Source organism: Paramisgurnus dabryanus, chromosome 21 (genome assembly GCF_030506205.2).
Source record: "Paramisgurnus dabryanus chromosome 21, PD_genome_1.1, whole genome shotgun sequence".
Taxonomy (NCBI): Eukaryota; Metazoa; Chordata; class Actinopteri; order Cypriniformes; family Cobitidae; genus Paramisgurnus; species Paramisgurnus dabryanus.
This window is the reverse complement of record NC_133357.1, coordinates 3,906,648-3,932,081: the sequence shown is the minus strand read 5'-3', so window position 1 is coordinate 3,932,081 and position 25,434 is coordinate 3,906,648. Positions and strand designations below refer to the sequence as shown.

General features: G+C 34.9%; 3 protein-coding genes across 8 annotated transcripts; all 3 read left to right on the top strand.

Moving 5' to 3' along the window:
• Positions 1–1,006: 1,006 nt before the first annotated feature.
• On the top strand, positions 1,007–3,575 carry LOC135776016 (torsin-1A-like). The gene is made up of 5 exons (XM_065286638.1): positions 1,007–1,161; positions 1,281–1,546; positions 1,636–1,811; positions 1,951–2,084; positions 2,295–3,575. The coding sequence occupies exons 1-5, from the start codon at positions 1,038–1,040 to the stop codon at positions 2,549–2,551; spliced, it is 957 nt and encodes a 318-aa protein (XP_065142710.1). The 5' UTR covers positions 1,007–1,037; the 3' UTR covers positions 2,552–3,575.
• Positions 3,576–5,047: 1,472 nt separating this feature from the next.
• LOC135775216 (torsin-1A-like) lies at positions 5,048–10,759 on the top strand. Of its 3 annotated transcripts, none has more exons than XM_065285263.2 (5): positions 5,048–5,235; positions 5,328–5,578; positions 6,858–7,033; positions 7,266–7,396; positions 8,548–10,759. In XM_065285263.2, exons 1-5 carry the CDS (start codon positions 5,112–5,114, stop codon positions 8,808–8,810), a joined length of 945 nt encoding a protein of 314 aa, XP_065141335.1. In that variant the 5' UTR covers positions 5,048–5,111; the 3' UTR covers positions 8,811–10,759. The 3 variants fall into 3 exon arrangements, with proteins under 3 accessions (XP_065141335.1, XP_065141334.1, XP_065141336.1); XM_065285262.2 differs by having other exon boundaries at positions 5,049–5,235; positions 5,328–5,593; XM_065285264.2 differs by having other exon boundaries at positions 5,049–5,235; positions 5,328–5,593; positions 8,516–8,716.
• Positions 10,760–11,065: 306 nt separating this feature from the next.
• On the top strand, positions 11,066–24,143 carry dnajc16 (DnaJ (Hsp40) homolog, subfamily C, member 16). 4 transcript variants are annotated; one of them, XM_065285267.2, is made up of 15 exons: positions 11,066–13,300; positions 15,340–15,528; positions 15,622–15,688; positions 15,785–16,103; positions 16,411–16,595; positions 16,669–16,773; positions 16,857–17,015; positions 17,166–17,296; positions 17,377–17,551; positions 20,260–20,442; positions 20,751–20,827; positions 20,909–20,989; positions 21,071–21,160; positions 22,363–22,533; positions 23,070–24,143. In XM_065285267.2, the coding sequence occupies exons 2-15, from the start codon at positions 15,365–15,367 to the stop codon at positions 23,476–23,478; spliced, it is 2,316 nt and encodes a 771-aa protein (XP_065141339.1). In that variant the 5' UTR covers positions 11,066–13,300; positions 15,340–15,364; the 3' UTR covers positions 23,479–24,143. The 4 variants fall into 4 exon arrangements, with proteins under 4 accessions (XP_065141339.1, XP_065141338.1, XP_065141340.1 ...); XM_065285266.2 differs by having other exon boundaries at positions 22,360–22,533; XM_065285268.2 differs by lacking the exon at positions 23,070–24,143 and adding an exon at positions 22,803–23,054 and having other exon boundaries at positions 22,360–22,533.
• The last annotated feature ends 1,291 nt before the right edge of the window (positions 24,144–25,434 follow it).

Below are 25,434 nucleotides of genomic sequence, written 5' to 3'. Positions count from 1 at the left end.
GAGGTGATAAAACAAACACCCCCCAAAAAAACTTAAAATAGTATGTTGAACTGACTTGCAAAACCAGGTTGTTTTAACTTCATACTGCATTTTTTTTACAGTGTGGGTGTAAATTTAGTGTAAATCAGTGTGTGTGTGTGGGGGGGGGGGGGGGGGTTGTTGGGCCAATAAACATAACATTTCTTCAGCAATTTTTAAAGGGGACACAAATAATACAGGCAAAATTGTACTGGGATATGTGCAGATACACAGAGCAAAAGCCTAATATTCTTTTTAAAAGCCATTTATTTATTTAAATGCCACCAATCATATTTGAACTTTACTGTAAATGTAAAAACTATAAGCTAACGTTATAATCGCTAACATGGCCGGCTCATCAAAAATACTATTAATTAAATTAATAATGACTCAGCATAATCTGTATTAAAGAGAAAATAATCACTTCATCATGATGTTAAAAGTAATACAATAGCTTTGACAGTAACTTACTGCCGTTTCACAACTACTGAACAACTTTGTTCTCTTATAGACGTGTGTGTGTGTGTGCGTGCGTGCGTGCGTGCGTGCGTGTGTGTGTGTGTGCGTGTGTAAATGAGGTGAATGACGAAAGCAGGTAGTGAACCAAACCACTTTGAGGCAAGGGAGGGGGGACTCCCTAAACCTTAAACACATTTTAGAAAATTGCATTTGTAGTGTTTTATTACTTACACAATTATATTTAAAGTATATTTCTATGTTTATAATGCACATGGTTTTTAATGATAATTTTAGGTGGGCAACCATCAGATGGGGGGATCTGTCTCCCTCGAGATTTCTGCCTATAGAGGTCTTTTCATGCCACTACTGTCAACATTTATCATTTATTCTCAAGGATATGGAAAATGAGTTTTTGTGAAGCTCCACCCAACTTTAATGTAGGTGCGGTTGTCAAACTTCATTCCTAGAAAGTATTTGCCTAAGTGAAAATGTGTACCATCCCACTTTTTCATTACAAATGCAACTTTAAGAGCGATGCATGCAGTGAAGCAACTTTTACAATGAAATCAGAAAAAATATTTCTGCTGTTTTTTCTGTTACCAATTATAACAGTTGAGACAGGAGTCTTTGACTTTATCAATGTGTTTCGGGACAAAGATGATTTACGACCTTTTGATTATTTGGGTAAGCAAAAGAAAATGAGCTTTAATTTGTCAACAATTTTTATTGAATATTTGAGAATTGGTGAAGTCAATGGTGATCAATTTTGTCTTTATGTAACTAATCAATGTTAATATTGTCAGAGTTTGAGGATGATCTGAGGAAGTCCTTATATGGGCAGCACATTGCAGTGGAATTGATACTGGAAGCTGTATTTTGGTTTATGAAAACTCCAAATCCATCAAAACCACTCGTCCTGTCTTTACATGGATCAGCAGGAGTGGGAAAAACTTATGTCACCAAGATCATTGCAAGGAATATTTATGAAATGGGGGAAAAGAGCAAACATGTCCACACATTCATAGCCAAATATCACTTCCCATACCTAGCCAAGATAAAGATGTATAAAGTAAGTCACAGTTTTATGTATTGACTGTGAAGAAAACATTAAGTTCGATGAAATACAGATCATTGAATTTGTTACTTTTGTACATGCAGGCTCAGCTTAAACAGTGGATTTATGGAAATGTATCAAGTTTTCCTCGCTCCATGTTTATATTTGAACAAACAGATTATATGAACCCACTTTTGATTGAAGCCATAAAACATTTCCTGGAATGCACAGCCCATGTAGATGGAGTGTCATTCAGGAAAGCAATCTTCATTTTTATCAGGTGATACAGTTGGCTAATATACAGCATGCTCCTTTGTATATATTGTGTTTTTAAATGTACCTCATGACAAAAAACAGAAACAGATGAAGTATTGAAAGACCTCCATAATAAGTCCATGACAAACTGTGTTTATTTACAGTAATACAGGTCAGACGGAGATCAATAACATAGCTCTGAATTTCTGGAGGGAAGGTAAAGGCAGAGAAGAAATACACATGAACAGCAAGGGAATGGAGACTCAAATTTATCAAGATATCTTCAGCAATAAATACAGTATGTAGTAAATCAAATTGCATTGGAATTTATTCAAAAATTACTTTTCTATTATAACCTTTAAAAACAATCACTGTTTTCAGCATACGGGAACAATTAACATTTTTTTAAATAAAAATCCATGCATGGAATAAAACATTTCATTAATCGATTCCCAACTTTTTAGCTCAAACATCCTCTTATTGCTCAACATAAAAACTTGTTCTACAGGTGGATTTTGGCATTCCTGTCTAATAGATGAAAACCTGGTGGATGATTATATTCCTTTCCTACCTCTGGAACTGAAGCATGTACGTCAATGTGTTCTGGCTGAAATGGCCAATATGAACATCAATAAAGACCAGTACCCAGATTTTGCAGACACAGTGGCCAGAAAGATGTACTTCTTCCCTCCAGAGGAGAAAATCTTCTCTGTTAAAGGCTGTAAGACAGTCAAAGAGCTGTTAAGGATGTATCTTGATCAATAGATGATAGACTTTTACAGCCCTTGTCTACTGTTGATTAATAGAAAGCGAAAGGGCTACTTTCATGTACCAGAGAAGACATTCTCATTTTTTTTATTTCATTTTTTATAGAGTGACTGTAATTGTGTTTTATACAATTTCAGACTGAAGTTGAGGCTGTCTATTGACAAATTGTTTAAATACATTTTAGCAGCACCACCACCACTTTACTATTATTATTACATTCTTTATTAAAAAACCTTCAAAATTATATGTGTTACCTCAAGCAATCTCCATCTCCCCTACAACTTACCTGCTCTTTGAATCATCTTTATATACTCTTCTCATGTCTCACAAACTCTTTTCAGTACAGTAAAAGGAAACTCTCCACCATATTATCAGGGATTTAAGTTACAGCATTGTAAAAACAATGCAGCATTTTGGCAAATCAAAATATATTTTATGTTACTTTAACTTAAAAAAAATATGTTAAACAATTTCAACTTGATTTTATAACATTTCACAAGCCAAAACTCAAAATAGTAGGTAGAATTGAATTGCAAAACCAAGTTGTTTTAACTTCATGTTGAAAGCAATCATGTTGGCATATAACCGTATTTTCCGGATAAGTCGCTCTAAAGTCACATCACACTTGAAGAGGAAACAACATATATAAGTCACACTGGACTATAAGTTCCAGCACCCGCCAAACTATGAAAGAAGTGTGACTTATAGTCCGGAAAATACGGTAAGAGATAATGTATGTGTGTTATATTTTTGTGAGATTTTGTGAGAAAAGTGTATATTTGTTATTTTTGTTGTCAAAAATGACAATCGTTTTGCTAGATAAGACCCTTATGCCTCGTTTGGGATCGTTTATAGTCCTTTGAAACTCCGTTGAAAAAAACTGTTAAGTGTTGATTTAAGTGTTAGTTGTTGGTGTCTATTAAAGTCCATTAAAATGAGAAAAATCCTGCAATGTTTTCCTCAAAAAACATAATTTCTACTCGACTGAACAAAGAAAGACATCAACATTTTGGATGACATTGTGGTGAGTAAATTATTTGGATTTTTCTTTTAAGAAAATGGAATATTCCTTTTAATGTCAATATTTCATGGTTACTTATACAATAAAAAATTAAATGCATGATTGCTTCTGTATTTTGTTTTTGGCAGCAGGGCTACGTTTTGTAAAAAATCGTTATCCTTATTGGAAATATTATGTGAACGGGTCTGTAAAAACCCAGCTGAAGTCTCTTTATGTGATTTACAGTTTTCTACATAAAATAATACTACATAATGTAAAGAACATTCTGTGAAAATATAAGGGTTTATGATAAAAGAGCCGCTCGCGTTTGCCAGATACTCACATAATCTCATGTGTAATCAGAGTTTACTGTTAAGGGAGTGTCTTGTGTGTATTTTGTGAACGTGAGCGTCTCTTTTATTATAAACGGTTTTGACGGGTGTGCAGCAGGCACTTATTTTGACAAAACATGTGATGCACATGGTTTACATGACGCAACAAACACATATTTTAAAAAAATGCAAGCAACACACATGACACTCCGAACACTTAATGCAGTTCTAAACGTAGGTTCAGGAGGAGCCTAAACATTCAGGCCTGTCAATCATCATCATCATCATCATGGGCGTATATAAGGCAGCCTTCAGGCCTTCCTGTCCAGCTGCTTTCTTTTCCAACATCCCTCCTCCTCCCCATCTCCTCCTTCACTCTCTTTCTTCCTCTTTGCAGTTCCGTTGCAGGGGGTTGAACTTGTGGCTCGAGCCCCAGCCTCAGGTTCGCTCTCTCTGAAGGTTCAGAGCTCAGGTACAGAGCTCCCTTCGAGGACAGCAAGCCAAGTTTGTTTACCATTAATCATTAAGACCTGAATGCGCAGGCAAACTAGTGAATTTTGAATTAGGCCCCTCGGATGAGCAGTCACGAGCCACCACTGGTTATCTCTTAACCCCTGGTTAAGTATCAACAGTGTGAAACATGAAACAGATAACCCATGATTCTGTTACCCTGGGTTTAGAGAAACACAAGTGTAAAAAACCCTTTAGAAGCAGGGTTACCCCTGCTTTTGCGGGGTTATCCCCGCATTGCGTTGCCAAACGCACGCAGGGTGAAACGAAGCAGGGTTAGAATGACTCGATGCTTAGCAACGGACAGCCAATCAGAAATTTAAGTGCAAGCACCTCATATCACGATCTGTGTAATGAAAACACCTGAATCGGAGTAAAAATGACATCCTGCTTCAGAGCAGGGTTTCATAAGCCTATAATTTCAGGGATAATATATTACATTCTAAATTGAAAATTGAAACCCATATATGTGTTTGATTGTTTGGTTTTTATCCCTATTTTTTTATAGCTCATTGCTTATAAGAAGTATTTGCTTAGATATTGTTTGTCCTTAAAGAGGAAATACTGTACAAAAGCATTTAAAGACACACCTCTGTTCTTTTTAAAGTACCACCTCATTTCGCTATACCAGTTGCCAAACTTCATTCTTGAAAATCCTTACAAATGAAAACCATCGTCTTTTTTGAGGAAAGCAGCGCAGAGAAGAACCTTTTCAATGAAATCCAAAGATATATTTGTGCTGTTTTTTCTGTTACCTATTGTAACAGTTGAGTCAGGATTCTTAGATTTTATCAATGTGTTTCGCGACAAAGACAATTTACGACCTTTTGATGCTAAAGGTAAGAAGAACTAAGTTAGCTTTAACGTGTAAAATATTTAAATGGTTGATCATTTTTATCTGTATGCCACTAACTAATTTTAAAATTGTCAGAGTTTGGAAAAGATCTAAGGAATTCCTTATATGGGCAAGACATTGCACTGAAAATGATACAGAAATCTGTGTCCTGGTTTATAAAAGATTCAAATCCATCAAAACCACTGGTCCTTTCTCTACATGGACCAACAGGGGTAGGAAAAACGTACGTCACCAAGATCATTGCAAGGAATATTTATGAAATGGGGGAGAAAAGCCAACATGTCCACACATTCATAGCCACATATCACTTCCCACTCAAAGCCCAGGTAAAGATATATGAAGTAAGTCAGACTCTTTATATTGACATTTTTGTTGTTAATATTTTATTTGTGTCCTTAGTATTAATGGCAAGCACGTAGTAGGCCTACTGTTATGCTTTAAATGAATAGTCAGTACTATAAGATCAGGCTTCCCAGATAGCATGCAAACCATTGAAACAATGTTAAAAACAGTTGATTTGTCAATGTTAACTTCATTGAATCAATATCAGGTTTGCACCCTCCATTAATATTGAAAAAAATATTGAGATTTCAACAAATCACCATTATTGTGATCAGTGTTTGCTTTAGTTGGGTCCTTGACTCTTGTTATTCACTAAGTTAAATCTTTCTTTTCTTTTTATTAGTGTTTGTTTGTGTTTATGTAGAAACACATGTGCATTGGAAAAGAAAGATGTGTTTCAAAGTTAAGTTGAAACTGATTGCTTTTTGTAAAGAAGTCAAGATTATATAAAGTTAAGCTGCTTTACATGATTATGTTGATCCGTTTTTGACATTTATAATTGTTTTGGTTTGTAAATACACTGTGACAAGACAAACAGAAAAATAGCTGACACATTCAGACATCCTTACTCATCCTACAAATCTCGACAATGGTGACAATCATCAAACAAATTTAGATAAAACAATCAACTGCAATGCATGCTGGGAGTTATAAATTAGTTTAGTAGTACGATGATACCCAGCATGCATTGCAGCATGAAGCTTTCTTTTGTTAATCGTCACCATTGATGAGATTCATAGACCGATTCATGATGTCAGAGATAGATTCAGTAGTTTAACTTTTTAAATGTGTTTTTGTAATCCTCAAAATAACAGACCTGACACAGTTTCCAACTAGTACTGTAAAATGATTTTTTTGCATAACTTTAACAATATTTCATTAATATAATTTAGGTATATCTACAAGAATTAAACTACTTGATAACATAAGATCTTTGTTTTCTTTGCAATAGCAGATGTATGTTAAAACACTGCTTCAGCAGCCAAAGAAAACTTACCATTAAAACACAAGAGTAAAGGGCCCAACTAAAGCAAACACTGATCACGATAATGGTGATTTGTTGAAATTTCAATATTTTTTCAATATTAATGGAGGGTGCAAACCTGATGTTGATTCAATGGTATTAACGTTGACAAATCAACGATTTTTAACATTGTTTCAATGGTTGCATGCTATCTGGGTTACCTGTCTGTTGGAAGGCCAATTTCAAGAAGCATGACTGAGCACCGTGAAAAATACGATTTGTTACTTCTGTACATGCAGGCTCAACTAAAACAGTGGATTCTTGGAAATGTATCAAGTTTTCCTCGCTCAATGTTTATATTTGATGAAACGGAGAAGATGAACTCACGTCTGATTGACACCATAAAACATTTTCTGGACTACGTGCCCAAAGTAGATGGAGTGTCATTCCACAATGCAATCTTCATTTTTATCAGGTGATGCCTCAGTCAAGAGATTTGATCTTAATAATGTGCCTTTAATCAGAATAGAATACTAGTGTACAACTTACTTCAATATTCTGTAACACCAGTAACATAATATAAGATATTGCAACATATTGTATTGCAAGTTAATTTTATGTTATTTTGCATGTATAATCAGTCATTCTGTTCTAACTGTTAGAAGTAAAGCAATGATTCAGTCCATGATAATCTGTGTTATTTATAGTCAAACAGGTGGAAATGTGATCAACAAACTGGCTGTGGATTACTGGAGAAAGGGTGAAGAGACAGAAGAACTACATATCAACACAAATGGAATGGAGAGTGAAATTCAAGACATCTTCAAAGATAAGAGCAGTATGTATTAAAACATATATTGCGTTGGAAACTGAAAAATCCTGCACACCTTTTTGCAAACGTATCACAAATCTTTATTCACAAATTTCTGTCCCAAGACCCTCATCAGGTATACAAAGTACGCTAGGACACATCTCAATACTTAGGTCACTTTTGCAAAACTCCTCACACAGTGAGCACAACAGAAGTCTATGTGGGCTAAACTGAGGATCAATTATCATTGCTTTGGCACAAAATGCATTCAATGACTACATCTCTCAAATTTCATGAATTATTTTCTCACTCAGACACAACAACTGCCAAAACTTTTTATACATACAGGCCAATTTGCACATGCTTACATACTGTTTTCAAAACTGTTAAACTTATGTTCAAAACAATAACATGATGCAAAACTGAATAAGACAGCAATTTGCTACATTTCTACAGTAATATTTAAAAAAATATATTTAAAATCTTAAAAAATAAATGCTATAAAAACAATTGGCCAAATGGAGAAGACCGAGTAGATTATCATTACTATTGAATCTGTATCAGTGGATGGTGTGTATACAAATTCTTGTATTTTGGAATTACTCAGTGCAAAAAAAAAAAAAATGAAAATTGACTACATAAAATATTGATGCATTCTGCATCATGTCTGACTCATTCCAGTAACATATATTGCAGTGAATTATAAACAGAGAAAACATTGTGTAATGATACATGTTGTTTTTTAGGTCATTATTTTGTTGGTGACAAAGTGTGTTTGTTGGCTGTCAACCTTTGCTAGTGTTCTGGAAGAATGAGTTGATTTGAGACCTGAATAAAGTGTTTTGGTAGTTGTAGTGCATTTTGAATGTGAAATGAACTGCTTTGCCAAGCTTAAAGTTTGTTAGGAGAACTGTGTGAAGAGTTTTGCAAAAGTGACCTACTGAAAGTATTGAGAAATGTGTCCTAGCGTCTGAAAAAAAAACAGTAATTGCCTTAAAAACTTGCTGATGGTTGGAGTTTATTCAGAAATTGTTATATTAACCCCTTCATTTCTTCAATACTTGTAAAGAAGAACATACTGAATTTATTAGTCCATTTACTAATAGCACTAACAGCTAAACAGTATTATGTCCTCTTTTTACTCAGTTCACCCAAGAACATATCAATTTGTTCTGCAGGTGGATTTTGGCAATCCTGTCTAATAGAAAGTCACCTGGTGGATCACTTTATTCCTTTCCTGCCTCTGAAACTCAAGGATGTACGCAAATGTGTTCTGGATGAAATGGTCAAAAGGAATATCCCGATTAATCGTAATTTGGCAGATAAAGTGGCCGGAAACATGAAGTATTTTCCACCAGAAGAGAAAATCTTCTCTGTTACAGGCTGCAAGTCAGTCAAACAGAAGTTGGTGCTGTATACTCACGATACTGATACATTGTAGTTTACTAAACACACTCTAAAAAATTAAAAATATAAAAAATATATATATTTTTTTTGGAAGTTTAACTTTTTATTACCAAACATATAAATTAATAGCAGAAAGTAAAATCACAGCTTTAGTCAACAAACACTACACATTTGAAAGTGCTAACTTTTATAGCAAAATAGAAAAAAATTACCAAACTTAAATAGAATAGCAAAATAATAATAAAAAATAATCCAGACATGTTTTTCCCAAGTACAATGTCACTTTAAATAAATTACATTAAATAAACACCAATAAGTAAACAAGAATGCTCAATATTCTTAAATAAAACAAAGATTTAGAGAACTAAGTGTCAAGTAATGTTTGCTTCATATCATACATGGTGACATTTTATATTTTTATATATTTAACAGTCAGGAATTTTTAGCCTACCATGTGCACTGACTGCTAACATTAACTTATACTGAGAAAGTATTAACCAGCATCACGTCAAAATAAACCACAAAATAAACTACTGCTCAATATCTAAAGAAACGTAGTAAAGAAAGTAACAGCTGCCGTCAGTTATTTGTAAAATGCATATGCATAGGTAATGTTTTACAGTAAAATCTCAATTTAGCTTGCCCTGAAGTAATAAATTATAACAACATAGTTTCCTAACATTAATGTCAGCACAGCAAGTTCGAGGCGCATTACGATTAGCAGCAGCTGCAGCACATGCGCATTTCCCTTATTTAGGAGTGAATGATAAAACATGATGGATTTACCTGCAAGTGATGCACGGGCATCATCCCGCAGTTTCTTCCTTTTTCCGATCATGACTCCTCCTGTCTTTTCGAGGCCATTTCCAATAGTTTACTGTCTGGCCGTTTCTCAATCCGAAGGCTGCAGCCTGCGCGAGGTCGCATATGCAGGCTGCATACGTCATCAAGCCTGGTTTATTTCAGTAAACTGAACATTACATTAGCCAGTCATAAGCATATTACAACAATTTACGATGAACTAAGAATAATAGTCAATTTTATAATTGTTAATATTACGAAATAAAAACGTTTTGATGACGTATGCAGCCTGGAAATGCGACCTCTGGAGGCTGCAGCCTGCACGGACCATCAAAGGCTGGGGGGCATACTTGCTATACTAGAGCAATTAAATTATCTCGTTCCCCCTTTTTTGTAACATATACATGGATAAAAAGTGCCAAATAATATTTCTACAGGCTAATGAAATTCTATCAGCATTATAATTTTTTTTCATTAGGCTATTATTTTGGTGCCCTCTAAGGACCTGGTGCCCTACGCACAGCGCGTGATCATAGACAGTAAAAGAAATGGACACAGCGACCCCACTGAATTCAACGGAGACAAGTGAAGTCAATTAGAAGCACGCACTTCCTGGGTGTCGAGCGTACTGCGCAGACTCAAACTGAGCTCAATGACGTGGATGTCACGTGAGCAACCTGTGTGACAATTGTAAGTCTTCTAATAGCCGTGCCACGGGAAATCTGAATCACCTACTGAATCTTGCAGAGACGGCGAGTGTGAACAGGAGCACATTTTGGTTAGTATTCTGATTAATAATCTCCCTTGACTTTATGCCTCCACGTCCACCCGATTGCCTCATAGTCAGTAAAAGATTGCCTGTGAGCTTCTCTCCCAGTCCATACGGTAATTTCTCTACTGTGCGACAGAAAGTCGCAGGTTATGACGCAATCGTTAGCCTATTTTTACAAAAACTGCTTCTACTGGGACATAACGTGAGATACATGGTAATGGAGCCTTTTATACATTTTCGTGTTTCTTTAGAAATAATTAATGGACAAATGGAGTCTTTAATCGCCTCAGATGTAAAGTTATTCGCGGTCAAAGTGACGCCAAAATGAATGGGAGTCAATGGGATGCTAACAGCAGATGGGTGTTCGCTAAGCAATGGCGGCGTCCAGGGAAGCTTCAATAAAATATGAAACCCTGCCCCCCTGCGCGTGATGCGCGTTATGGTAGCGGCGGGGCTGTATATATATATATATATATATATATATATACATATATATATATATATATATATATATATATATATATATATATATACATATATATATACATATATATATATATATATACATATACATATATATATATATACATATACATATACATATACATATACATATACATATACATATACATATATATATATATAACCAAGTTTTGAAAAAACGAGCATATTTTGGAATGCGCTTTATTTATTTTGTTGTAGGGGAGAGTGGGGTAAAGTGTGAGACATCGGGTAAAGTGAGACACCCCCTGTATCTAGGCAACGGAACACATTTGTGGTCCTATGACCATTATGTTTTTAAGCCCCTCAAATTTCCCCTTGGCCATGAAGGACAGGACCTCATGCTGCTGTGGTTAACATGTTTTTTTCACAAAAATATATTTTTTGCTTGTAAAAGTAAATTTTCTTGCTGTCAACTTAATCAACTGTTGTGCCAAAGCAAATTGATTCAGGTAGAAAAACTTATATCACACATGTTTATGAACTACCAACATATAAAACCTTGTGTTGATGCTAGCTGAAGATTAGCCTGAATTTCCAAGAGAGAGAGTTTTTTTCCAAAATGTGGTGGTGGGGTAAAGTGAGACAAATGATGTGGGGTAAAGTGAGACACGAGGCACAAGTTCAGTTTAGTCTAAAACATATTTTAATGTAATATTACATTACATATGTTTTATTTTTAATGTTATAAACATTGCAGAAAAATCATTATGCCTAGTCAATACACCAGGAAGACAGCCTGGGGAAAAACACCCCTTGAGGAGATGGAGAGTGCAGCTGCTTAGGTCAAGGAAGGAAAGAATTCTCTAATGCTATGTACACACCAAACGCGAGGCATCATGGTACTGTGGGTTCACACCAGACACAAGTTCAACAATTTGCGCAAGTAGATTACATACAAAGTCAATGCAAAGACGCAATCAGACACGTCCTCGCATGTGGCGATGCGAATGACGTGATATGGGTGGCGCGTTTTCCACGAAAACACGCGCTATTCGCCGCAAACATGTCTTCGCCCAATTTGAAAATATTCAACTTGAGCGAAAAATTCCATTACACAATGTTAAATCCTGCGAGTAATCTAGATCAAGTAACGCACTGCCCCGCATTTGGTGTGTACGTAGCATTATTCACTCTAGATTACTCACGGGATTTAACATTGTGTCATGCAAATTTTTCGTTCGAGATAAATATTTTCAACTTGGGCGAAGACATGTTTGAGGTGAATAGTGCGTGTTTTCGCGGCAAATGCTCCGCTCATATGGCGTCATTCGCATCGCCCCAGGCGAGGATGCGTCTGATCGTGTCTTTGCATTAACTTTGAATGTAATCTACTTGCACAAATCGTTGAACTCACGTCTGGTGTGAACCCAAAGTAAGAGCAGCTGCAAGGGATAGAAATATTGATAGATGGTTCTGATTGTCTTTTGCGCTGACCCGCAGACACTAGCTGGCTCTAAGGGTCCTTTGTTCTGACCCCCAGACTGCGTTCTAATCTAACTGGTTCTATATGTCATTTGAATGTTAATTAAAAAAATTTGAATTGTCGGAGCCAATGTTCTACAGTGGGCAGCGCTCCGACATGTGGTGCTTTCACACTTTCTGGGAGTTCGATTCCCGGCTCGTGGTCATTTGCCGATCCAATACCCTTCTCTCCTCCCTGTACTTTCCTGTCCTCTCCAAAACTCACTGTTAAATAAAGGCAAAAACTGGCCAAAAAATATAACTTTTGAATTATGTTATGTTGTATTTGATTTTGGTTCAGAGTTACTGTACTTTCAAGTGTTTAGAAAAATAATGTTCTTAATTGACCAATCCCCTTGATTCTGTTACTAGTCCAACATTAGTTCTGGAGTGTGTGGTTGTCAAGCTAGCCGTCAGGATTTTATCTGTTACAATATGTGCTATTATGGTAGTTTCAGAGTGTAAAAAGTAAGTGGATCAGTTTACCCCGAGCTGGTTCACTTTACCCGCTTGATTTTTCTGGTCTGTCTCAGTTTACCCCTAAGCTGGGGTAAAGTGAGACACAAGACCACTTTTTTTAAAACAATCATATTTTCACTGCTCTTCGTCCTGAATACATTCTGGTAATTTCCATAGCTAGGAAACATCCTGAATTAATGGGAAATGTGTAAATTTGACTGATATATCATTTTAGCTCGCTTAGAGGGGAGCAAATGTAAAAAATGTCTCACTTTACCCCACTCTCCCCTACTATAATCTTATTTCTTTTGAACGTTTTACTGTGATAAGGCAGAGCTGCAGAAATTTTGTTGAGAGAGAGAGAGAGAGAGAGAGAGAGAGAGAGAGAGAGAGAGAGAGAGAGAGAGAGAGAGAGAGAGAGAGAGCAGTAGTAATGTCATGTGAATAATACTCGTGCTCGTGTTTTGGTGAATGGTGACGCGTTATTGAGATGAAAGGATGAACAACAACGTTCAACATCAGATGCGGTATATTCATCATTCATTCATGTTTTATTTCTCATTCTGATTTCATGTTTATGATAAAAGCACGAGCTAGGCTAGCATGCTAGCTCAGGATGCATTACAATCGTCACGTGTGGTTGTGGGTTGTAACAACATGTTATGTTTTATTATTACTTGTAGGCTATTGCACATCTGAATGTCATTTCTTACCTGATGTTGTCTTATTTATTGCGCTTCATGTAGCGTTTTTTATGATCGCACACCATCATGTCATTGACATCCATGACAAACTTAAGTGTTTGCATAAAAGTCATTGTTTGTAATGTTTTTTTATAAATTGACTGTTTGCATTACATTTTTATATTTTACATGTGACAGAGTAAGGCAACTGTATCATAACCCAATGAATAATAAAAATAAATGTTTTATTTAATTGTATTCTTTTAATCTGTATTTATATGCATAGGTATTTATTTATTTATTCTTGTTCTCATTTAATAATTAAATTTTTATTTTTATTTTTAAGTATGTTTTAAGTATGATTACTTTGTTTATTATGTACATTTTAACCTGTCTGTCTACAGTAGGGGCTAAAAGTGAAGGAAGGTATTTATGAAGCATCTAAATATGATACTCAATATATGAAACAAAAGTGGTACGAAGCTTGCGTAAGGTATTTTTTTACTAAATTATTTGGCAAAAGGGCAAAAAACAGCCTATCAGGGAAAACAGGTTTTATTCTAATATACATAAAAAATAAAGCTAACAGGTAATAATGCATAAATTGACTACAATTTTATCTGTTATAAAAAATGGTATCCACTCGTACAGTAATATTTTGTAGCCTTTCTTTCTCGTGAGCCTTGTCGGTTTGCGCATATGTTGTAATTGTTTGCCAAGCCTCCTTAAAGTCGCAATGAAATTGAAATGAAAAACTATATATATATATTTTTAATATTGTGGTATTATTAACAAATGACTTATCTGTGAGCTTCATTATTTTTTTTTAAATTCGTGTGTGCTCATAATCTTTAATCAAAAATGCAAATCTCCTCCCCTCCTAAAAACTATCTCTCTTCACTTCCGGTCAAAAGTATGGCAGGTGGGCGGGGTCCGGGAGAAGATTGCAGCAATTAGCAACACGACCCAACTTCAAACGATCCAATCAGATCTCGATGGACAAATTCAAATCCAACCCTGCCTTATTTCATCTCAAAAGCCATTTCATTCGAATATACGGCACCACAGGGAAAATAAGGCAATCGCTACTTCCGTTTCATGGCGACTTTAAAATCTTCTTAAAGGAAAACACCACCGTTTTTCAATATTTTACTTTGTTCTTACCTCAACTTAGACAAATTAATACATCCCTATCTTTTTTACTGTGTGCACTTAATCTTTGTACAGCGCGTCCTGAATGTATTAGCATTTAGCCTAGCCCCATTTATTCCTTAGGATCCAAACTGGGATGATTTTAGAAGCCACCAAACAATTCCATGTTTTCCCTATTTAAAGACTGTTACATGAGTATTTACACGAGTAAGTATGGTGGGACAAAATAAAATGTTGCGATTTTTTTAAGCACTTAGCTGCAAACTAAGTGCTCTTTCCCCATACAATTTAGTTCTCATTTTTTATCTGCTTAAAAAAATGGTCACATTTTATTTTGTGCCACCATACTTACTCGTGTAACTACTCGTGTAACAGTCTTTAAATAGAGAAAACATGGAAGTGTTTGGTGGCTTCTAAATTCATCCCTGTTTGGATCCTAAGGAATGAATGGGGCTAGGCTAAATGCTAACACATTCATGACGTGCTGTACAAAGATTAAGTGAATGCATTGCAAAAAGATAGGTATGTATTAATTTGTCTAAGTTGAGGTAAGAACATCGTAAAATATTGAAAAACGGTGGTGTTTTCCTTTAAGCTAAGCTCCTATTTACGCTACAAACAACTACGTAAAATGCAAACAACATTTTCTAAATATTCAGACATCATTTGGCCACCACTGTATATATCTTTTTTAATAACAGTTAACCATTGATATTATTTTGGTTCTTCAGTCTGTAGGCATCAGATCACACGGTCATGATGAGACTGTCATTAGTCTTTGTGATGATGGTCTGCATGCTCCTGATGGATGTTTTAGTAGAAAGCACTGCACAATTTGATCCATATAAAGTTCTTGGAGTCACCAGAAGTGCAAGCCAAGCAGAAATTAAGAAAGTGTACAAACGCCTGGCTAAAGAATGGTGAGAGTAGCAATATTTCTGTATGTCTTAACATTTAATTATAAACAGGACATATAATATATTCATGATGTCATCATTTATTTCTGCTTTCAGGCATCCAGACAAAAACAAAAATCCAGAAGCAGAAGACACGTTTGTAAAGATAACACAATCTTATGAGGTCATTTTCATATGCAACAATAAAGTGACATTCTTTCATATGTGCATACTTCATAAGTCAGAGGAAAGCTGATTTGTATTTTATCATTCTTCACAGATCTTGTCAAATGAGGAGAAGAGAGACAGTTATGATCGGTACGGGACAGTGGATAACACTCACTCTTACGATCACAGAGGGTTTCGCCACTTTCACGACAACTTCTTCGATGAATCTTATTTCCACTTTCCCTTCAATAATAAGGGTGGCCGGGACTCCGACAGCAAGTACACGTTACACTTCAACCAGTACCTCAATGAAGTGGTGCCTGAGAGCTTCAAGAGGCCTTACTTGATCAAGATCACTTCAGATTGGTGTTTAAGCTGCATTCATATCGAACCAGTCTGGAAAGAAACTGTGGAGGAACTGGAAACTCTGGGTGAGAAATGGTGATAAACTTTTATCTGTAGCTCAACTAATAGAGAATAACAGTAGCAATGCCAAGGTAATGGGTTCAAAAGCCAACACAAATGTTGATAACATGTATAGGTTTATAAAAAAGTCACTTTAAATAAAAGTATTTGCCAAATGCATATAAATGTAAATGAATGCTTACTTTAAATAGCCAATTTGATGCATTATTCCCTTAATAGGGTTGGAATAACATAAATTGACATGAAATTGAGGTGCTTTCGAATTTGTTTTCATTAATTACTCTGTGTAAAAATGTTTTTGTCCGTCTTTAGGGATTGGTATTGGTGTGGTTGATGTTGGTTACGAACGGCGTCTAGCCAACCACCTGGGTGCACATCAGACTCCATCCATCCTTGGTGTGGTCAATGGCAAAGTCACTTTTTTCCATTACGCCGTTGTGAAGGTGCACCTGATGCAGTTTGTGGAAGACTTGCTCCCACAAAGGCTGGTGGAGAAAGTAAGTCATCGATAGTTTTTTATAAACATAGTATTGTTTTTACCACAATCCCAAATCTAAATCCCAACTTTAGGTTACAGACAAAAACAACCAAGAGTTTCTAAACAGTTGGCATGAGCTGAACAAGCCACATGTTCTTCTGTTTGACCAAGTGCCTTCAGTTCCTCTTCTTTATAAGGTAACGTTTGTTAGTAACCACCACCTAATCGACTTTCTTATGTCCACCTTAAGCACAGTAGTTTTACATTTATTCTCCAACAGCTCACAGCGTTTGCCTATAAGGATTATGTGCAGTTTGGATATGTGGATCAGGGACTTTCGGAAACTGCTGACCTGCTGAGAAGGTTCAACCTAAACACGTATGCACCGACTATGCTTGTCTTCAAAGAGGACGTAGAAAAGCCTGCAGATATTATACAGGTAAACATATCAAGCTTAATATAATCAAGGTTAAAGGTTACAAGATGAGATGCTTACTGTGATGGTGCCAATCAAGATTTTGGGAAACTGAATGCATGCCATGTTTGAGAAGATCCAAAATGTGCTTTTTGAATCTATTCGTTCCCTCAGGCTAAAGGGATGAAGAAACAGATAATAGACGAGTTCATCACCAACAACAAGTTCCTCTTAGCACCTCGACTGGTCAACCAGAAGCTGTTTGATGAGCTTTGTCCTGTCAAACAGTTCCATCGACGCAGGAAGTAGGATGGATGCGTAAACATTTTTGTAAAATGTTTTCCAGAAATAATGTTGGTTGAGCTCTGATGTGTTTTTTTTCCAGATATTGTGTTCTTCTTATCACTGGTGAGGAAGAGTCCTTTACCTTTGGAAATGAAGCCTTCCTCACTTTAGCATCTCTCAACACCAACGACATCCTACGGTTCGCTTATGTATACCAACGCCATCAGCAGGCACTATGTGACGTTCTCTTGAAGAACAATGATGGCTCATCACAGGTAAGCATTATTTTCGGCATTTTGTTTAAAATTAAAATCCAGCTTCATGTCTTTCCAAAACCTGTCTGACTTTTTTGTGTGGAATTAAAAGATATTTCACGAGTTTGCATTAACATGTAATCAATAAGATAAAGCATATTTGACGTGCTGTCCGAGGGGAGGTCTCTGAGCTCAGAATTTTAGCCCGAACTTTAAGTGGGTGTAGATGTACTAGCTGACAGTGAGGCGATGGGGTGGTGGAGGGATGCTGCCAAAACTGTCACTGGACAGAGGTCAGGGACGGCTATTTATACACACCTCTTCACGCTGATTGGTTGTATTACATGACCATGCTTCTCCAAAACTTAGTTTAATAAACTTAATTTTGTAGTATAAGATATTTTTTTCATAATGGTGACAGGAGCTGTCAAGAAGGTTAAAAATAAAACACCATAAAGGTGGTCCATGTGACTTATGTATTCTGATATCACACGATAGCTTTTGTGCCAAAAAATGTGTTTCCTAAACTCAATTGGCAAAAAAATTTGTTGTGGCTTCGATCCCTGGGGAACACAGACTGATAAAAATGTATAGCTTGAATACATTATTTACTTAAAGTACCCCCTGAGATTTTATGTAAATTTTCAGTAATTTAATAGCATATTTGCACATTTAACTTTATTTATTTTTATTTATTTTAACTTTATTTTTCATTCATTTTAAAGTTTTTATTTGTAGTATTTAACTCTTTCCCCACAATTGACAAGTTATCGTCAATTGTGACGAGTTATCTCGTCAATTAAGAGAAAACATTTGCATGAAAAAACGTGATCTGATGAGTGTTTATGGTAATCTGTAATACCGCAGTTATTCACTAGATGGCGCACTTTTTTATTTATAAAATTTTAAAATTATCTATTAATTAAAGTACCCCCTGAGATTTTATGTAAATTTTCAGTAATTTAATAGCATATTTGCACGTTTAACTTTATTTATTTTTATTTATTTTAACTTTATTTTTCATTCATTTTAAAGTTTTTATTTGTAGTATTTAACTCTTTCCCCACAATTGACAAGTTATCGTCAATTGTGACGAGTTATCTCGTCAATTAAGAGAAAACATTTGCATGAAAAAACGTGATCTGATGAGTGTTTATGGTAATCTGTAATACCGCAATTATTCACTAGATGGCGCACTTTTTTATTTATAAAATTTTAAAATTATCTATTAATTAAAGTACCCCCTGAGATTTTATGTAAATTTTCAGTAATTTAATAGCATATTTGCACGTTTAACTTTATTTATTTTTATTTATTTTAACTTTATTTTTCATTCATTTTAAAGTTTTTATTTGTAGTATTTAACTCTTTCCCCACAATTGACAAGTTATCGTCAATTGTGACGAGTTATCTCGTCAATAAAGAGAAAACATTTGCATGAAAAAACGTGATCTGATGAGTGTTTATGGTAATCTGTAATACCGCAATTATTCACTAGATGGCGCACTTTTTTATTTATAAAATTTTAAAATTATCTATTAATTAAAGTACCCCCTGAGATTTTATGTAAATTTTCAGTAATTTAATAGCATATTTGCACGTTTAACTTTATTTATTTTTATTTATTTTAACTTTATTTTTCATTCATTTTAAAGTTTTTATTTGTAGTATTTAACTCTTTCCCCACAATTGACAAGTTATCGTCAATTGTGACGAGTTATCTCGTCAATAAAGAGAAAACATTTGCATGAAAAAACGTGATCTGATGAGTGTTTATGGTAATCTGTAATACCGCAATTATTCACTAGATGGCGCACTTTTTTATTTATAAAATTTTAAAATTATCTATTAATTAAAGTACCCCCTGAGATTTTATGTAAATTTTCAGTAATTTAATAGCATATTTGCACGTTTAACTTTATTTATTTTTATTTATTTTAACTTTATTTTTCATTCATTTTAAAGTTTTTATTTGTAGTATTTAACTCTTTCCCCACAATTGACAAGTTATCGTCAATTGTGACGAGTTATCTCGTCAATTAAGAGAAAACATTTGCATGAAAAAACGTGATCTGATGAGTGTTTATGGTAATCTGTAATACCGCAATTATTCACTAGATGGCGCACTTTTTTATTTATAAAATTTTAAAATTATCTATTAATAATCTGTATGTTTTTTATAATGTTCTGAATCTGATCTCTAACAAAATTCCTTCACAAAATGCAATTATTTCAGCTTTTTGCTAAAAAAATTTTTTTTGAAGAAAAACACCCATATTTAAGAGTTTATAAGCAGAGAATTTTTTTTTAGATAGGATGAAAGTTTTTTTCACGTTTTGTTTGTTTGTTTGTTTGAACGCAGAGGGTCTGTTCTTTCATTTGATATATTTGTATGTTTATATGTTTTTAGAAGAAAATTTTCCTGGAAGGTATTTTATGAAACTTTTGTCAAAAGGTTTACCTCCATCCGTTAATTGTTGGGTAATATTCATATGACATGTAGATTAAACAAATAAAATATATCTTTTGTTAGTAAAAATCTACTTTGTTAGTAAGGGTTAAGATTTTTTATTTTAAAATAATTTTTATGATTCTTATGATCTTATGATTTAATTGTAATTAATTAATCAAATGTTTTTCATCAACTCACGAACCCCCTGCAATACCCTCGCGAACCACTAGGGGTTCACGAATCCCAGTTTTTTCCCAGGTTTGTGTGTGTCGAGCAGGTACTGATTCTGGAGAGGCGTAACAGTGCTGGTAAAGTTTTGTATAAACCGGTTCTGGGTGGATGGAACGGCAGTGAAGAAGACAAACACAAACTATTGGAGGAACTGGACAGACTACAGAAAGATCCGTCTATACTCAACTATGATGCCATTCTGCCAGAGCTTAACAACGAATTTGCTTCTGTGAGTCCCTTGGGTGTTTTTAAAGTCTATGTTGATGAAAAATTAGCTCTGACCTAAATACATTCTTTAGTGGCGAGATCTCGCGGTTTAAATAGCTGCTATTTTCACCTAGTATTAACATCCATCTCAGGTGATCTGATCATGGGTGGCCAGACATTTTTTAAGGAAAGCATCATGTCCATAAAGCACAGAAAAGCTGGCACACCGGACCACCTTGAATTAAATCAAATGAGATGAATCCTTTATGCATGTATTGTACCCCAAAAATGATCTCAGTCTATCTCAATCATTCATTTTCTCCATTTCAGATGTTTATATTCAGATGGCTTTACGCAGCATGTGACTACTTGTCTGAAATTATTGATGATCTTCTTCACAATAACTGGTAAATAAAGGAAAATAAAGGTGTTTGTGTTTTAATATTTCAATGTCCTGTATAAAAGTTATGGTTTTGTTTGTCCTGCAGGCGTGAGATGATGCCTCTTCTGTCTTTGATCTTTTCTGCACTCTTCATTTTATTTGGCACTGTGATCATGCAGGCTGTTAGGTAAGATAAATTCTGTTCAAATTCAGATATTTCTTCATTTCTTCATGTGTAGACTATCAGAACTGCCGTTTCTGATTTCAGCGATTCAAGCGAAGAAAAACAGCCCACACCAAAATCTAAAGATGCATCGAAGACCGAGAACGGTTCACCAAGTACCTCCAACACATCCAGGTCTTCTCCGAGTTTGCTACATTCACACTCTATTAAAGTTAAAGTGCACCTGGTTATATTGCATCGTTATAGTTTTAACATAAGCAATTTCGTAAAACTGAAACTTTTGTTTTACAAGTTTTACTAGTTGCAGACTCTTAATTGTGGTAATTCAAAGTAATGTAATTACGATGTATTTAACTCTTTCCCCGCCATCTCGTCAATTAAAAGAAAACATTTCCCTGCCAATGACGCTTTCCTGTACAGATTTTTAACGGTAATCTGTAATTCCACTATTATCCACTAGAAGGCTCATACCTAATTTATAGAAACTGAAGCAAAAACAAATTTTTTAACATTATAAACACTATAAGTTTTGATAATTTTTCTGAATCTGGGGCCTCATTTATAAAGCGTGCGTACGCACAGATTTGATCGTAAAGTGTGCGTAGGCAAAAATCCACGGCAAAGTCCATATTTATAAAAACTGTCTTTGACGTGGAAAAGTGCTTAGCGCCACGTCAGGGTCTGAGCAGACGTACGCATTTTTGCTTGTCTGATTGCTGCAGGTTTTTGGAAATATAAGCCATTCTTTCTGTTTGAAATTGGGTTTAAACATTGATAAGTGCACTTTTATATGTCTGACATTAATTACGCATCGTTTAAAAGCGGAGATCTGAAACTGCTCGGCTGCGTGCACAAGTTCAAGTTCAGTTGCGATTTATAGATTTGAAAGGGGTACGCGCGTTTTCTGCGCGTACGTTCGGTTTATGAATCACACGTACGCATTTTTGTTAAAAGATCGTAAGATCAAATGTAGGATGGTTTTTACGCAGCATTTTATAAATGAGGCCCCTGATCTCTAACAAAATTCCTTTACAAAAATGCATTTTTTTTCAGGTTTTTGCTCAAAATTTGGATTTTTGAAGAAACCTACCAATATTTAACAAATGAAGATAGGATAAAACTTTTTTCTCATTTTGTTTGTTTGAAAGCAGAGGGTCTGTTCTTTCATTTGACATATTTGTTTGTTTATATATTTATAGAAGACATTTTTCCTGGAAGGATTTTGTGAAACTTGTAAAAATCACAAAAAATGCTGTTGGCAACTTAAAAAAAAAAGGCTGGTGGGGAATGAGTTAATCTTTAAATCATTACAAATTTTTCACTGCAGAATAATCATCTTGTTTATTTTCTCATTATAAAACTGAAATGTCCAGCAGTCGGCAGCCGAAGAAGAACTTTGTGGAAGTGACGGAGTTAACCGATATCACGTACACCAGTAACCTGGTTAAGTTGAGGCCGGGTCATATCAATGTGGTTCTGGTCCTTACCGATGCCACGAAGAACATCTTGCTTAGCAAGTTTGCAAAAGAGGTTTATTCATTCACTGGGTGAGTCCTCGCAGGTTACGTTATAACCCAGCAAGCAAGTTTGGGTTTAAAAGACATCTAATAGCCGTCCAAACACAGCCTAGACGTCTAGGCTAAAACAAGACAAAATTTGGGCTGTCAGTGAAAATTTTGAAGTTTAACCATAGAAAAAAAACAATGAAATGAAATAAATGAAACCAAACCCATTGTAATCACTTTTGACTTTGCTTAGATGATGGAATATCATCTCACAAGTTATTTACATGTAACCAAATTAAGGTTTATTTCAGCTAGAGGTGGGTATAGATGGACTATACCGGTTTTATAGTTCGCCTAGACTGTGAAATGACGGCTATTGCTTGCTGGGAATACTCTTGAATTCAAAGGTAAACACCTTGACTCTGTTTAGTTGTACTATTTAGAAATAATTGTACTGTTTATAAAGCATCTGCCAAATGCATACAGTAAATGTAGTGCAATGTAAAGTGAATAGCTAAATAATAAAATACAATAAAAGCTAATTTTTTTGCATAAACAATGTGTTCTCTTCTTTACAGGAGCCTGACATTACACTTTTCCTTCCTGAATGTTGATAAACACAGTGAATGGATGGTAGCTGTGCTGGAGTACGCCCAGGATGCCATGCAGATCGACAGTGATGAAGACGATATAAGCACCCGCAAAATAGACTACACCGGCTACGTTCTGGCCCTCAACGGCCACAAGAAATACCTGTGTCTTTTCAAACCAGTCTACACCGGCGAGGACGTGGAAAGTAAGCCGGAAGAGGAAGGAGGAGCCTCCAGGTACAGAAAGGGTATGACACGTTCGCGGTCAACAACTCTTCAGATCCATCACAAATTAGATCGACTCGGGCTTTGGATGGAGCGATTGATGGAAGGGACGCTGCCACGGTATTACGTTCCAGCCTGGCCCGGTCTGGATAAGATTACTGTTAATAAATAAAGCCTGGGGGGAGCAGGTGATCTTTTGCTGGAGCGTATAGCTTTTCTGGTTTTAAAGTGAGACAAGGCTTGATGCACCTGAGAGTCCACAAGGCATTTATGTGGCAAATAAATGTATAGCCTAATGATTGTACAGAATGGAGAGAATAGTTGTAAGGGTTGAAGAAGGAAACTGTAATTCAGAATGAATGACATTTTTAGTACTTGAATCGACTATGACACTGAAGATATTTGGCCTACTTCATTCAATGGCCTATGTAGCTGTTCTTGCTATAAACTATGCCATTTATTGAGAGTGAATATGAAGAGCTTGGATGCAAAACCCTCTAAGTGCATCTTTCTTGTTCATGAGTATTTTTATCAGGCTCTTACACCGCAAAAAAAATATTTTCAAGAAAAAAAATGTCTTATATGTGACTTGTTTTCAGTAAAAATATCTAAAAATTCTTAAATTAAGATGCTTTTCTTGATGACCAAAACGACCCAAGAAAATAAGTCCTTACAATTATTGACTAACATTTTCATTGCCATTAAAGTGAAATTACTGAACCAAAACATACACTGCAAAAAATTGTTTTCAAGAAAATAAATTCTTAGTATTTTTGTCTTGTTTTCAGTAAAAATATCAAAAAATTCTTAAATTAAGATGCTTTTCTTGATGACCAAAACGACCCAAGAAAATAAGTCTAGTTTTTAGACCAAAAATATCAAATTTAAGTGATTTTGTGCATAAAACAAGCAAAAAAATCTGCCAATGGGGGAAGCAAAAAATCTTAAACATTTATCTTAAACCCTAAATTCAAGAAAAATTTACTTACCCCAATGGGTGATTTTTTTTTGCTTGTTTTATGCATAAATTCACTTAATTTTGATACATTTTGTCTAAAAACTAGACTTATTTTCTTGGGTCATTTTGCTCATGAAGAAAAAAAATTTCTTGGGTCGTTTTTAGTATTTATGTCTTGTTTTTAGTAAAAATATCAAAAAATTCTTAAATTAAGATGTTTTTTTTCTTGAAGAGCAAAATGACCCCAGAAAATAAGTCTTGTTTTTAGACCAAAAATATCAAATTTAAGTGATTGTGTGCATAAAACAAGCAAAAAAATCTGCCAATGGGGGAAGCAAAAAATCTTGAACATTTATCTTAAACCCTAAATTCAAGAAAAATTTACTTACCCCAATGGGTGATTTTTTTTTGCTTGTTTTATGCACAAATTCACTTAATTTTGATACATTTTGTCTAAAAACTAGACTTATTTTCTTGGGTCGTTTTGCTCATCAAGACAAAGTATCTTAATTTAAGAATTTTTAGATATTTTTACTGAAAACAAGACAAAAATACTAAGAATTTATTTTCTTGAAAACAATTTTTTGCAGTGTATGTTTTGGTTCAGTAATTTCACTTTAATGGCAATGAAAATGTTAGTCAATAATTGTAAGGCCTTATTTTCACAAATGTCACTTGAGTCATGTATTTGGTATTTAATAAATTTGACTCTTTTGCTGCAAAACCCTCTAAATGCATGCAAAAATCTCTACTTCTAAAAAAGTCTTCGGTCACTCTTCATCAACTTTTCTAAAAAAAAATTAAAAAAAGGTAAAAAGCTAAAAAATTAGATAAACCGCATTTAAGAGGGTAAAAAATCTTGCAGCTTGAGGTATGCGAGTCGCCGTTCATCCAATTCCTCTTTCATGCATTTAAGCGTTTTTATGGCCTGAGGTCGAGATTAAGCAGATTTGAAGTGATTGTATTTGATGAACATGTAATACTTTGACGGAGGTTGCGTTTAGTGGATTTTGCATGGGAGCTCTTCATATATTGATATTGATTTTATGTTTGAGCTTTAAAAAAATGTTCCATTCTATGAACAACACTGGAACTTGCTCAGTTTAAAAAAAATGTACGAAATGTAGCATAACTTCATGCTTCCTCAAGTAACTGTGTGTATGCTGTGAA